The sequence below is a fragment of the Hippocampus bargibanti genome, linkage group LG01 (assembly GCF_051943395.1).
Source record: "Hippocampus bargibanti isolate YZ-2025 linkage group LG01, ASM5194339v1, whole genome shotgun sequence".
In the NCBI taxonomy this organism is placed as follows: domain Eukaryota; kingdom Metazoa; phylum Chordata; class Actinopteri; order Syngnathiformes; family Syngnathidae; genus Hippocampus; species Hippocampus bargibanti.
In genome coordinates, this window is record NC_142734.1 from 13,366,561 (window position 1) to 13,381,348 (window position 14,788).

A 14,788-nucleotide genomic window follows, 5' to 3' on the forward strand; every position below is an offset into this window, starting at 1 on the left:
AATTTCTGATAACTCCTAGTTTATGTTGTAAAGGGTGATTAGAGTCAAAAAGTAAGTATTGGTCAGTGTGCGTAGCCTTCCTAAAGACTTCTGTTTTTAGCGCTCTGTCCTCTTTTATAATTACTTTACAATCCAAGAAGGCTAGTTGGTTCTCTTGAATGTCCTCACGAGTAAATTTAATGTTGAAGTCTACAGAGTTGAGGTGATCTGTGAAGGATTGAATTTCTTGTTTCTTAATTATGACAAAAGTATCGTCCACATATCTAAACCAGTGTCTAGGTTTTGTCCCCGGGAAGGATGTGAGGGCCTGTTTCTCCATCTCTTCCATGTAAAGATTAGCCACTATGGGTGAAACTGGTGAGCCCATAGCACAACCATGAATTTGTTTATAAAATTTTTCCCGAAATTGAAAATACGTAGCCATCTGCTGTTATTTACACACAAACATTTTGGACCCCATATCAATGAAATATCAATGAAAAAAAACGTATGCAACAAAATCGTACAAACCACTTTGCCCGCTTTCTGTCCGAAATAGAAGCATTTGGTCTTTATTCTTTACCTCGCTACACAGCGCAGCGATATAGCTTGTCGACCCTCGCCGTCTTCTTCTTCTTCTTCTTCTTCTTCTTCTTCTTCTTCTTCTTCTTCTTCTTCTTCTTCTTCTTCTTCTTCTTCTTCTTCTTCTTCTTCTTCTTCTTCTTCTTCTTCTTCTTCTTCTTCTTCGTAAAATGAAACTAAATAAATACCGTAGAGCAGGAAGTAAAATCCATACCGGAAGTCACAATAGCCCAACGCAATGTTAAGAAAATAAAGCACAGCCATCTGCTGATCAACTACGGGACATCGGTCATAAACAAATGCATCAGCTGCAGTTACAAGGGGTGTTCACCCTACCCCCCCCCCACCCCGGGCCCATTTCTCAGGTTTCTGTTCTCAATGGCACAATTTTGACTTCAAGACGGCGCCGCGAGAGTGGCTGCCTTTCCAGCAGCTCATGTATTTTGTTTTTCTACTTTCATTCCTTTCATCACTTTACTGCTGTGAAATGTAAATTTCTCCACTGTGAGACTAATAAAGGCATATCCAATCCAATCCAATCCAATCCAATCCAATTTCTTAAAATAACTTGAAATTTTGGTTCTTATATTGTATTTTTTTGCCTGTACAAAAATGTTGATTTGCTTTACAACTTTCCCCCATGTTTTAGAAAAGTTTAAATCATTCAATGACTGTACTCTACTTGACTCAATTACTTTTTGTTTCATCAAACTAAAACACATTTGACCCAGACCGACACCTAAGTGCCTTTTATCATGTTCAATATTTCGATTATATCAATATTAGGTTTAATCTGCCAAACGATGGCAATCCTGCAGCATCCAAACCACGGAACTGGATTGAAAATACTGCTGTTTAGGTTGAATGCCAATAAGTAATACATTGAATGAACAAGTCATTGTGTACTTAACTGATCTAATTGAGTCAGACGAAGCCTGCGGGCGGTTATTGTTTCTGTCTCTGTGTGTTTGTTTGTACGTGCCTATGAAGCTGTACTGTTTTTGTATTTGTATATGATGTACAGCTGCAGTCATTGATCATAATCATGCACAATCACAACACCTTCAAAATGTGAACCAAAAAAAGTCTGTCATAAACTGGATGGAACATGAATGTGCAAATGCGTCATTTAGTTTATGGTAGATTATTGGGTTATTTTTTAGAATTCATCATAAATCCAATCATTTTGAAGTCTCCAAAATAGATTTGGGAAATAATCATTCAGCCATAGTTTACAACTGTCACTGCTGCAAAATGAACCAAGTGACATTGTTGAGTGTGTATTGACGTCAACAATGTGGAAACATTTGGAATCAGATTTTGCCTCAGTATAGAAACTTGTCAAACTACTTGCACGTCTCTGTATGCAGTTGACTATTCAAGAGACACTCCAATCTGATCTAAAAACAAAACTTCTTTCTAACTCTCTATTTCAAGCGTTTCCACTGCAGAGGTAACATTGCACACTTTGACACCCTGCTTCTCCAAAGCGACTCCACGCATACCTTTTGCAAGTTTTTATTTATATATATATATTTTAGCACACTTTTAACTCTGATATTGGAAGCCCTTTTCTGTCATTCTGTCAGATGTTCCTGAAGACTTGCTCACCGTTCTTCCTTTGTGGGATCGCTGGACTCTTTATCAGAGCTGTAAGTCAACCTGAGCTGCAGACTCAAACACATCTTTTTTTGTGCTCAAATTTTGTATTTTTTTTAATACAGTTTTCATTTTATTTGAACAAGATTCTCTTCTTCACAGTGGTCTATACCTTTAATTCAAGAGAGAGGTCGGTTGCTGTTTGTCAATTATGCTCAGAAAACAAAAAACATTTCTCACTTTTTTTCTTCATTTAAGACCAGATTGAATGAACAGATATCATTTTCATCCCAACTCCGATTGTGTTGCAGATATCTGCTGTCCTAAAGGTTGGACTCAGGTAGACAGTCGCTGTTTCATCTTCCAAGATGAGGAAAGGGAATTTGCTGATGCAGAGGTATAAAAGCCTTTCACACTGTAATTGTGCTGCGGCACTAAAGCTGTTAGCCTGTTTGTCTGACAACCATCCATTTTTGATTTCTTTGTAGAGCATCTGCAACATTCTGGGTGGGAATCTGGCCTCAGTCCACAGCGCTCTAGAAAATGCCGTTATTGTCCAGTTGAATGCGGCAGGCACTTCTGACCCCAGTTCTGATATTTGGATTGGATTTAATGAGGCAATAGAGGTGAAAACCTTTTCAATTCTGAAGATAAATTGACAACAGACGTAAAATTTTGCCGTCTAAATTTTGAACAGGGCCACGACAAGCTCTTTAAGGGGGCCCCTTATTCTGTCGTGTGCCATAAGTATTTCAATTTCACGTAAAAACGCTCGGCTCGATATTTTGCGAACTTTGAATCAAAGCTCATTTAGTGACAATTCAGGGCACCGTTCTGTGTGACTTATGGTTATTAACTCATTCACTGCCAGATATGTGCAAAAAACGTGTCCACTCCAGTGCCAGGGTTTTTGTCACTGTCACTCGAATTCTAGGACCCACAGATCATTGAGGTTTAGGACTACATAAACAGGGTTTTTGTCACTGTCACTCGAATTCTAGGACCCACAGATCATTGAGTTTTAGGACTACATAAACAGGGTTTTTGTCACTGTCACTCGAATTCTAGGACCCACAGATCATTGAGTTTTAGGACTACATAAACATTCAATGCACCGCAAGAAACTTTAACTCAACTCAAGAAAGTTAATTCCTAAATTATATGGGTCTGGAGTCATATGAGCTTGAAATGAGGGTGGCTGTCCAACATACAATGCAATGCATAAATCTTTGTTTATATAATGCTTTAACAACAGCTGAAGCTGGAACAAAGCGCTAACATGGGAAAAGGGGAAATGCTGCTGCCTTGTGGAAAAAAAAAACATTGCCAGAGGCCATGGCCAGCACTTTATCAGCACTCAAACAAGAAAAAAAACAAACAACAGAACAATTTATATTGTATACGTTATATCGACAGTACCGCTTATTACAATACTATTTCTCGCAATGGCACAATTTTACGCAAGGAGAAAATTACATGTGCGCAAGGAGAAAATTACATGTGCGCAGGATCAGATATATCGATAGTCCCGGTTATATCGATATTTTTTCGGACTCCCGAGAATATCGATATAACGAGACTTTACTGTATGTATATATATATATATATATATATATAGTGACACCTCAATTTACAAACACCACAACTTACAAACTTTTTGTCTTACAAACGTCAAATTTATGAAAATTAAACCTTATAATAAGCACTATTTTCATAATACACACCCACCACGGCTGGCGGAGTGATCATCGGCGGAAGCAGACGACCGAACAGCACCAGAGGTTAAGTTGCCAACAGTCCTTATGGAAGGTGACTCTCCTTCCATAAGCCATCAACGACTATCAAAAAGGTAAATAAAACTTTATTTTACAGCACAGTTTATTTCCTTAATTACAGTCATCATGTAATGCGCCTCTCTTTCCAAACAGCAATTCCCTTTGACCTTCGACCTCCAACGCCATTCCATCAAGCCATAAATGACCATCACAAATGTAAATAAAGTGACTTTATGATACAATGCAGTGTATTTCATTCATTACAATACAATAGCACACTTATTATACATATAATAAGGTATGTTGTGTGTAGTTTTGAGGCTTATTTAGTTGAAAAGTATATTTTATGGAAACCCGGGAACGGATTATTTTCATTTTAATGGTTTCCTATGGGATTTTTTTTTTTGAGATACACACTTTTCGCCTTACACACTCTGTCTGGGAACCAATTAAGTTCGTAAGTCGAGGTCTCACTGTATATATATATATATATATATATATATATATATATATATATATATTGCATACATATATTTGCGAATGGCAGTGAATGAGTTTGTGGCGGCATATATATATATAGTGACACACCTGATTCAAATCATCAGGACCATTTTGCTGCTGCTTCAGAGCTGGCTGATAAGCTGATCATTTGAATCAGGTGTGTTGCTCCTGGGAGAGCTGGAAAACAGGCAGGACAGCGGCCCTCGAGGACCGACTTTGGACACCCCTGCTCTAAGGGGAAAAGAACAATTTTATGGCACCCAAAAGTATGCTGACATTTAGCGGATGTTGCCATGGAAACCAGCCATCCGGTAGATTGTTACAGCATCCGTCAGCTTCAAGCAGCTTCCCTGTGGACAGGCCCTCAGGTCTTTCAAGAGTTTTTGCAGTAGCTGGCGTCAGGAGATTTGAAATGCCCTCTTAACCAAGATGTCAAACTTTGACCTTTGAACTTTGACAGACATACCCGTGTGCATTTGTTTGGCATGATTCATTGAAACGTGTTCCTTTGCTTCGTAGGAAGGCACCTTCTTCTGGACTGACGGATCAGCAGTTGATTTCACTAACTTCAACAATGACAACGATTCTGGAGATTGCGTTGCGATAGAAAATGACGGTGGCTTGCATTTCACTTACAATTTACTCTTCTTCTGGTGACGAGATGATTTTCATTCTTGTCACACTGTTATCTTGTGTTTCTTTTTAGATATTCTCTGGGACTTAGACTCCTGCACCTCAGACAACAGATTTGTTTGTGCCAGAGAAGCTGAACAGTGTGCTACTGCCTACAAACACCATTATTGATCTATTCACATCTAATGTATAATCAAGCCTTCCTTGGCATCATGACGACTTGGCTCGGATTCATCAATGAGAACGTTTCTTCAGCCATCATCTGTACTTCTTTGAAGGTGTCGGACGTTTTTCTTCTGATCCAAGACCCTAATGTCCAAAGGTGGCGGTGGGATATATATAGGTCCAGAGGTACCAGCAAAAAAAATTAGTTTGCTCACAAAGCTTCTTTTTGTTTTAAGTTACTGCTTATTTTTAATAAATCATTCACTTGGCACATGTCATTGTCTGCGTCCCCTCATGTTTGCCACATTCAAACCTGTCCGCCTGGCTTGCCCTAAACCAATGATGCCCATGGCAAAAATGTACAATGACACCTGCCCAACCGATGGTTAAACAAACTCAACACATTTTAGTTAATTGTTCATTATACTTTATTTCTTCCAATATTTTTTATCAAACAATATGTAAAATTATACATATAGAGGTTTTTACCCATTTTACCCATAACAATAAAGTGTCCTTGAGTTTTGAAAGGTGTTTAGAAATCTCATCTCATTTTCCGTACCGCTTATTCCTCATTAGGGTCGCGGGGGTTGCTGGAGCCTATCTCAGCTGTTTTCGGGCACGAGGCGGGGGACACCCTGAATTGGTTGCCTGCCAATCGCAGGGCACACAAAGACATACAACAGTCACTCTCACACTCACACCTAGGGACAATTTGGAATGGTCAATCTGCCTGCCATGCATGTTTTTGGAGTGTGGGAGGAAACCGGAGGACCCGGAGAAAACCCACGCGGAACCGGCGACCTCTGCACTGTGAAGCCGGTGTGCTAACCACTCGACTACCGGGCCGCCCGTGTTTAGAAATGAAATTTATTATTATTATTACTAAAAATGGAGGACTAATTTGCTGTGGCGACCCCTTGAAGGGAGAAGCCGAAAGGAAAAGAAGAAGAAGATTATTTGTTATGATGCCAAAAGAAATGTTAAATCATGTCTTGTTTTCTGGATTGAAAGGTGCACATTTCTCCCCATCCAAAACAGTCGAGTCGGGCAACCACTAATTGTCTCTGAGAAGGTGATTGCAACCACCTGGGAATGGCCAATTACCGTTGGGACCTGATTGGCCAAAACCAGACTGAGGAGGAAGAAGAGGGAGAAAGGACAGCCTGGAGAGCAGTGTTACCTGTGGTCTGCCGAAAACCGACATCCACCACGACTTCAAATAAAAAAAACTCAAAATATCCTTCCTGGATCTGGTTGAGTGAACTTTTATCATCTTTCCACCTGCTTGCTGTCTCGCCGCATAACAATTATTATTATTATTATTATTATTATTATTATTACAATAATAATAAATATTATTAATATCAACAATAGTAATAATGATGATGATTATTATTATTGTGTAAGAAAGTCAATAACTACCCAATTCCAACACATGCTTCACATCTGGGCTGGAATGAGTTAATTATTAGGAGTACATGTGTTTTCCTTTGAAATATTTACATTTTAGAAGTTTGTGGTGTTTTTTTATGCGTGCGTCTGTGTGTGTGTGTGAATGTGTGTGTGTTTGAAATTTCTCAGATTGTTTTTTTTTGTGCCTGTGTACAATCAAGACAACAGAGATCCTCTTGTTTGTTGAATTTGTTTCAGATTTTTCCTTTGTTTTCAAAAGATATGAATAACAAAAGATGAAAGTTTAATCATACTGTTAGGTCAATGACTCATACTGTTAGGTCAATGACTCATCGTGTCATTATACAGAACACTTTAGTCATTACAGTCACTTCAGTCATTACAGTAATGCTAATGAAACTAAGGCTACGCCTTAGTTTCACACTTGCCATGGAAGATTTTTGTCAACCCTCATTGACATGCAAGGCGAGTGTCATTTTTTTGATGGCGTGACAATTCCACATTGTTTTTTTAAAGGACGCCATAATGACAGGGAACTCATTGTTTCGCCGTTTTCCTTTTTCTCGAGTTCAAAAACACATCTGGGGCTTTATTTAGTTTCATAAATTAGCTTGTTACTTTTCTTAACTCTTTCCTTCCTAGCAGGCATTTTCTTTCCCCACAGCCTACAGAGCCTGCAGCCGAGCTTTGTATTGTGCTCCCTGAGTGGCTTCAGCAGGAAATTCATAACTAACATGTGTGTTCAAATAAACTGTCATAACTTTTTTTTTGTGAAATTGATTGAAGTTTTAGAAAATTATTAATATTTTTTTTCCAAAACCTGCAAATTACAACAAAATGCATTCACAACAAGTCACATATGCATGAAATAAACCTAGAATGCATTTAAAATAATTCAGGATGTTTTTCTTTGTGGTATGGTTTAAAACAGGGATCTCAAACTCAATTTACCTAGGGGCCGCTGGAGGCAGAATCTGGGTGAGGCTGGGCCGCATCAGGATTTTCACAAGAAAAGCACAGATAAAACATTCCAATGTTCTCAATATCTTTATTTTTAACACACAAAAAATGAATTAAATGAATAAATGGAAAAATGAATAAAAAATAAATTAACCAGACGACGAAAAAAAACCCACAGGAAACTAATTACAGTGATACCTCGGTTCTCAACCATAATTCGTTGCCGTTTCGTTCGTTTTTTTCGAACACCGAAACCATCTCTTTGCTCCTGTCACTTGCGAGTTGACAGTGCGGGGAGGGGGGGCTGCCTCTCCCGGCCGTTCGCCACCTGCTGTCAATTCTCTAATCACGGACACAGGGCATTTATACGGTTCGCGATCACCTCGCCAAGGTCGGATGATTGACTCAACTCGCCACCGTACCTCACCACCGACTCTTCCTTCGATGCGCGAGTGTATCCGATCTGAGGTATTTTCCCTGCGTCCCGTAAATTTATGTCATCTTCCGGGATTGCTTAATTTTGCACCCCCGTGTGCCATTTGCTGTTTGGCGTAGTAAGCGGGTCGGATCACCCCCTGCCTTCTTACTCGCTGTGTTTTCTTTTATTTGTGAATAAACATTCTGCTTGGGTAGTATACGTCTCTGCCGCCTACTTTGGGATTTCAAACATTCCACTACGTTCCGACGAGTCAGCTGCCGTCACTCTCGCTCGGAACGTGACAGCTACGGATGACTCGGCTACAGGATGTTCTTTTTTCTTAAAATATCTATCCAATGACACTTGGATTCACTCCCACAGCCACATCACTAGATTTCACAGCCTCCTTATTCTTTAACATCGTACTGATCGTAGATTTCGCCATGCTGTATTCCCTAGCCAGATCAGACACTCGCACACCTCCTTCATATTTTGCAATTATTCCTTTCTTAAATGCAATAGTTGTACACGCTACTTTTTTTTTGTCACTTTTAGCAGCACTTACTTTCTTTGGAGGCATGATTAGGGGCTAAAACTCTTCGTACACCTATATTAAACGCTAGAGCAAAACGCAGCACGTCCGCAAGCGACAACAGTTGGTCACGGAGAGAGCGATACACCCGTACGCCGCTCAGCACCCCACCCTCGCGTACGCACTCACGCGTCGTATTGGCGTTCGACCACCGATTGGTGTTCGAACTACGAGGCAAGAATATCTCGAATATTTTGTTCGACCTCCGATTTGTTCGAACTGTGAGGCGTTCGAGAACCGAGGTATCACTCTATTTTTCACTGTATTAAGTTTCAAATGTCTGTATTCACAGTTCTTTCACCTTTAACTTTCTGAACATAAATAAAACATTGAACATGAACTGTCCCGAACATGGCTTCTCTTGCCTACTTCTTGCTGCTAGAGACCTGGCAGTGCTTCTTTTCACAAAGCCGAGCCACATTTGGCTTGAGGGAGGAGGCAGTGGAGACTCTGAGTAGGGCTTGAAGATGCTCATCAGTAAGTCTGGACCTGTACTTGGATTTATTGAAGTTCAAGGTGGAGAAGTGCTTCTCACATAAGTATGTGCTCCCAAAAAGACACATGGTCCGCTTGAACATTCGGGAAAGTTCAGGGAAGCTGGGGGTTAGTTAACTCTCTCAAACATTGCCCAAGCTTTTCTGCTTCTCCATTCACATTCCTGAACTTGGCTTTGAGTGCGGAGTGGCACTGTAGGTCACAGAGCTCCATTTGGAACACAGGAGGGGCATCTTGCACATCAAAATAGAATGAGTCTGCAAAAATTTGAAATGTGGCTTTGTGCGTCTAGAAGTCTGCAAATCTGTGATAAAATTCCCTCTGTAGCCCTAAAATGGTGGTGTGTTCCATGGTTTGTTCAGCGGTTTGTTCAGCTCCACACAAAAGTTTCATTCATATCAATCATGCGGGCTGCACTAACATTAACCTTTCATGTCAAGGCGGGCCGCAAAATATTCATTCGGGGGCCACAGTTGAGACCCCTGGTTTAAAACATGGAATGCATCGGTTCACCTTGCATTGCTCACAACCTGTCCTTGGCTCGCGACGCATTTTCTTCTTTGCACACTCTTTACATGTTCTCTTTTTATCCAAATCTACTGGCCAATGAAGGAGGGCAACAGTGTCATTCTCCTTCATGCATTCTCTTTTTCTTTTCCTTCTGTAATTGCCAAACAACTGATGAGCTCAGTTTGTCCTGAATTCTGAGTCCTTTTTCGGAGGCGACCTGTTCTGGTTTTCACTGGATAGTTTGGAGAGAGTTTCATCAGTATAAACCGATTGCAAATACAAATATCCACGAGAAACCAGAACAGGTATTTCCACCATTTGAGTGATTTCCTGGAGATAGCGTCTGAAGCACATAGTTGATCAGCCCGAAAGTATTTGAATGGTGATAGAAGTTCATCAATGCAACAGTCACGACTGTGTCAGATGCCAAAATATCTTCATCAACATGGTCATCTATTTCATTCTCATCAGGATCTGGAAAGATATACAGTACATGGGTATTAAAAAAACATATGGACCTCCGTTTTAATAATTATATTGAGAATGCAAAGCTATGAGGTACAGCTAGTAGTGGAAAACGCACCATTCACTTACAATTATTCGCATCGGGTACCAAGTCAGGATCAACAATATCATCATGAAAATAGCGTTAGCGTTAGAATGTTCCGAATTCGGGATACTCTTTATTTTTAATATTTCTCTGTAAATAAACTAGTTAGCGTTAGTTTATGTATTTCAGTGTCAAGGTAAACCTCTTCTGAATAGCTCATAAAATAGTTACAACATATACTTGCGTGGTATTTCATCCATGACGAAAAATATAAGGCGCCTTGAAGATGGAGGAGAGCACATTGTGTTGCGCACGAAGGAGATGATGTCACTGACGCTCTTAAAGGCAAAGCTGCATATAATCTGTTTTAAAGGGACATGTAACTTGTGCCGCATCAGTTTCAATCGGCACTTGTACTGCAACCTTTCATTTTCTCGATCTAAAAGCACAATCGTCCGTAAAGGGTTAACCTCTATTCACGGCCCGCCTGTAGTCGGCATCCGGCATTATTTGCTATCGCTTCAGCCCGACTGGAGGCGTGACTCGGGATACACGGAAGTAAAAACACAACAACTGTAGTCGTTTGCAGGGAGGAATGAGTTAACAAACAAACAAACATGGAAAATCATCTGCACCTGAAATCTGAACACCTTGATTGACTGAGATATTGGAGACTAAAAATTAGAGGGGAAAAAATCAGTGCAAGATTTGAAAAAAACTTCAAGTTGGCAAGTACTAAATTGATCCCCTGAGTTTCTGGTGTTCAAAAATGTTATGTCATAGTAACATTTCTTTGTAGAAGATTTGCCTTTTTTCTTGCCGTTTGTCAGCTGAAACTATTCCAAAAGTTGTGGCACTGACGGGACTAAGGGCGCATGTGCTTCGGACGCTATTGTAAGAACGTCATGCTACAAGTTTAGTTCTTACAGTTTTGTCAAGTTTCAACAATATGCTGGTGAAGCAAATTTTCAACACGCACTCACCGTGGGTTGAAATTGTTGTTTGACAGAATCCAATGAAATTCAATTTTGAGAATTAGTTTGAAGCGTCAAGCTGTCATTATTCATAATCATAGTCATTTCGGAGCAAATGTCATACCGCAAAGTCCAAAAGAAAAATAGTACATTTGGTGTTTTCAAAATCAGGAGAATACGCGCAGCTCCTGGATTCAATACTTTTTATCTCCTCTCTGTCCTTTTGCATTGGTGTAATTGAAAACGGTATTTAACCAGAGTTCTTGCACAGCTAAGTAGGATTCATTGATGATATGAACGAACCTACTCATGGTGTCATTCATTTGCCCAAGTAGTGGTATTGCCTCATTACATTACACAACACAAAACTGCTCCAACAGTGTCAGAGATATGACAGACAGACACCGTGGACAGAGACTCAGAACCAGAAAGATTGTCCCCACTGCCGGCAGGAGACGCAGTCATCAGATGACATACGTCTGAATTGTGCGCCCCTCTGCCAAGCTATTTATTGAGAGTATATGCAAATTACAGTGATATATTAGTAAAACACAGTTTTCTTGATTATAATGCCACGCCTCTGGGCGTTCTGAGCACCAACAGCTGCAAGCAGTAAAACATACGACATTTTAATTGGTTGTCTTTTCCAAGAACTGATAAATTTGTAATCTGGCGCTTGTGCAGGATGTTTAAGCCGTAAATAACTTTGGTGGAAAAGGAGTATCTCAAGCCCTAAATTCTGTGCAAGGCCGGACCTTCTAGAATCTTGATGGAGACGACAGTTCACCTTGCCGTGTCTGTTTCACTCAGATTTACTGTGGCCATCTGCGCTTTGACTGTAGGCCCATTGTTTAGTTGGTCAGCAAAGCACGGCACTTTTAAACATGATAAATTATTATTCTCCATCAAACAGTTACTTGATAGTCTGCTGATTCTTAGTGTGAATGTGTCATTGCTTGAAAACAATATCAATACAAACTTTGAAAATACTCCATTTGCCTAAATGTTAGCTAAATTAAAAATGAGTGAAGAAAAAAAAGAAAGAAATTATATACTTTGCCAGCTGCGATTGACTGCATGTTGAGTAGTCAAGGGTGGTCCCTCGTCAAAGTCAACTGGAATAGACTAGTTCACTGAGGCCAAATGTTACAGAAATTAATTTAGGTTCTTCTTCTTCTTTTCCTTTCGGCTTTTCCCTTCAAGGGGTCGCCACAGCAAATCAGTGTCCTCCATCTTTAGAGGTTTGATCCGCATGTTTCTTTTGGCCAAAGTTTTGCCATTCAAAATTTTAAAAACATCTTTCTTTAATGCAGTCTCTTTTCAATTTCATTAATTAATTAATGTATTTATTTTATATGTACGTCTGTGTAAGCTCTCAGTCGTACAGGAGTGGTCCATCGAGGAAAAGGTTTCTTCAGCCGTCATCTGTACTTCTCTGAAGGTGTCGGACGTTTCTTGGATAAGAAGCGAAACGTCCGACACCTTCAAAGAAGTACAGATGGCAGCTGGAGAAACTTTTTCATCGATTTTATGTGTACCAAATAATGAGAGAATGTGGTGGCGGATGAACGGAAATAACGATGTGGTTCAATCAGCAGTGACACAAAGCAGCTTTTCGAGAAAATTGAATGCTTTGAAGTGCGCCTTATATTGTGGAAAATTCGGTCGATTCAAAGTTTACATTGATAGCACCTTGTCTCAGATTTCACTCAATGGCACCAATTTTCAATTCCTTTCACTTTGAAAGGAATTGAAAGCTACAAAATAATAACTGGCCTTGTAGCATACCATTCTTCCATTAGCGTAATCACTGAAGCACTTGAGCTCTTTACCCCGTCAATACCACAGTTGTTTTTTTTCATCAAATAATGAGATAACTGGGTGGCGGCTGGAGGCGGGGAACTATGCAGTCCGACTTCAGGTTACAGAAACTGGTTCCTGGGACATGGGCGTGGTCCGGAGGAATGACGGACCCGATCAGAACCCGAACAGTGTTCTGGTATTAGAGTTAGGTGCACATCATGGATTATCCATAACGAACACCATGTTCGGATGTAAGGGTTTCCAACTGGGTGTCAGCCAATCGCAAGCCAAGCATAAAATAACACCCGTCTGGGCTCAAACTCACAATAAGTGACAAGTTGAAAATGTTCAATTAGCCTCCCATATATGTTTTTGCAATTTGGGAGGAAACCAAAGTACCTGAAGAAAACATTTAGCGTGTAGTAGATATGCACACCATGACGTGCCTAATCCACTGGTGAAAAGGACACTTTGATCCTCTCCTCTTTCATCTGGAACTGCTTCATGTAACAAAGAGGGTGCAGAAAGTGCTTAAGATTGCTTGACTGTCTGTGTCTTTGTGTTGTCATATTTGTTGATGAAAAGGTTTCTTCAGCTGTCATCTGTACTTCTTTGAAGGTGGCGCCACCTTCAAAGAAGTACAGATGACAGCTGAAGAAACCTTTTCATCGATGGGCCACTCCTGTACGACTGAGAGCCTACACAGACATATTATTTGTTATTTAGTTTTTTTTTTGTTCTTTTGACTTCTAGATGGCGCCGCGAGAGTGGCTGCCTTTCCAGCAGCTCCTGTATTTTGTTTTTCTATTTTCTGTTCTTTCCTCTTACATTCATCACTTTGCTGCTGTGAAATGTAAATTTGTCCGCTGCGAGACTAGTAAAGGCTAATCCAATACACTCCATTCCAAAACCCATGCAGGCCTGGGGAGAACATCTGAACTCCACACAGGAAGACCGGGGCCCAGATCAAACGAAATGAGGCATCATGAAGCAATGAGGCTTTCCGCCTAAATGGTTCACTTTTTGGCCAATGCATCATGGAGCCTCATTTACTCTATTGTGCATAGAGAGTGACTAAAATGCTGCAATTGATTAGATTGGTCAAAATGTATGGACGATGATTAGGGCCAACGAAGAAAATAAAATAGAGATGGCAGGATTCTGACTTTTATCTCAGAATTTAGACTTTAAAGTGAGAATCCACACTTTAATGACATAATTTTGATATTGAAGTCAGTATTCAGATAATAATAATAATAATAATAATAATAATAATAATAATAATAATAATAATAATAATAATATAATACAACTACTACTACTACTACTACTACTACTACTACTACTACTACTACTACTACTACTAATAATAATAATAATAATAATAATAATAATAATAATAATAATAATAATAAGGGATTCTAACACGTATGAGCAACTAAAAAGGGACCCTTCCAATAGATACAAGAAAGAAATGATTGACTGTCTCCAAAAGTTAGAGAAAGGTAAACATATAGACAAACAGATGTATTTTAGATTATACCCGGGAAAGGCCACGCCATGTATCTATGGCCTGCCAAAAATACATAAAGAAGGGTTCCCCCTCAGACCCATTGTTTGTAGCATTGACTCCTCTACATACAATGTAGCCAAATATTTAAAAACTATTTTAGCTCCGTTGGTTGGTAACACAGAATATCACGTAGAGAGCACCACAGGGTTTGTAGAGAGGATCAAAGACCTCATATTGGAACCTGAGGAAACTTTGGCATCATACGATGTGACTTCTCTCTTTAAATCTGTCCCAACCCCAGCAGCAGTCTCAGTGGTGAGGAC

The 14,788-nt window shown here is 39.8% G+C and overlaps 1 protein-coding gene across 1 annotated transcript; it reads left to right on the forward strand.

The window, feature by feature from the left end:
* Positions 1-1,874: 1,874 nt before the first annotated feature.
* On the forward strand, positions 1,875-5,512 carry LOC148903176 (galactose-specific lectin nattectin-like). Its single transcript, XM_088997613.1, has 7 exons — positions 1,875-2,014; positions 2,151-2,213; positions 2,323-2,350; positions 2,472-2,557; positions 2,649-2,786; positions 4,956-5,052; positions 5,143-5,512. The coding sequence occupies exons 2-7, from the start codon at positions 2,151-2,153 to the stop codon at positions 5,238-5,240; spliced, it is 510 nt and encodes a 169-aa protein (XP_088853739.1). The 5' UTR covers positions 1,875-2,014; the 3' UTR covers positions 5,241-5,512.
* The last annotated feature ends 9,276 nt before the right edge of the window (positions 5,513-14,788 follow it).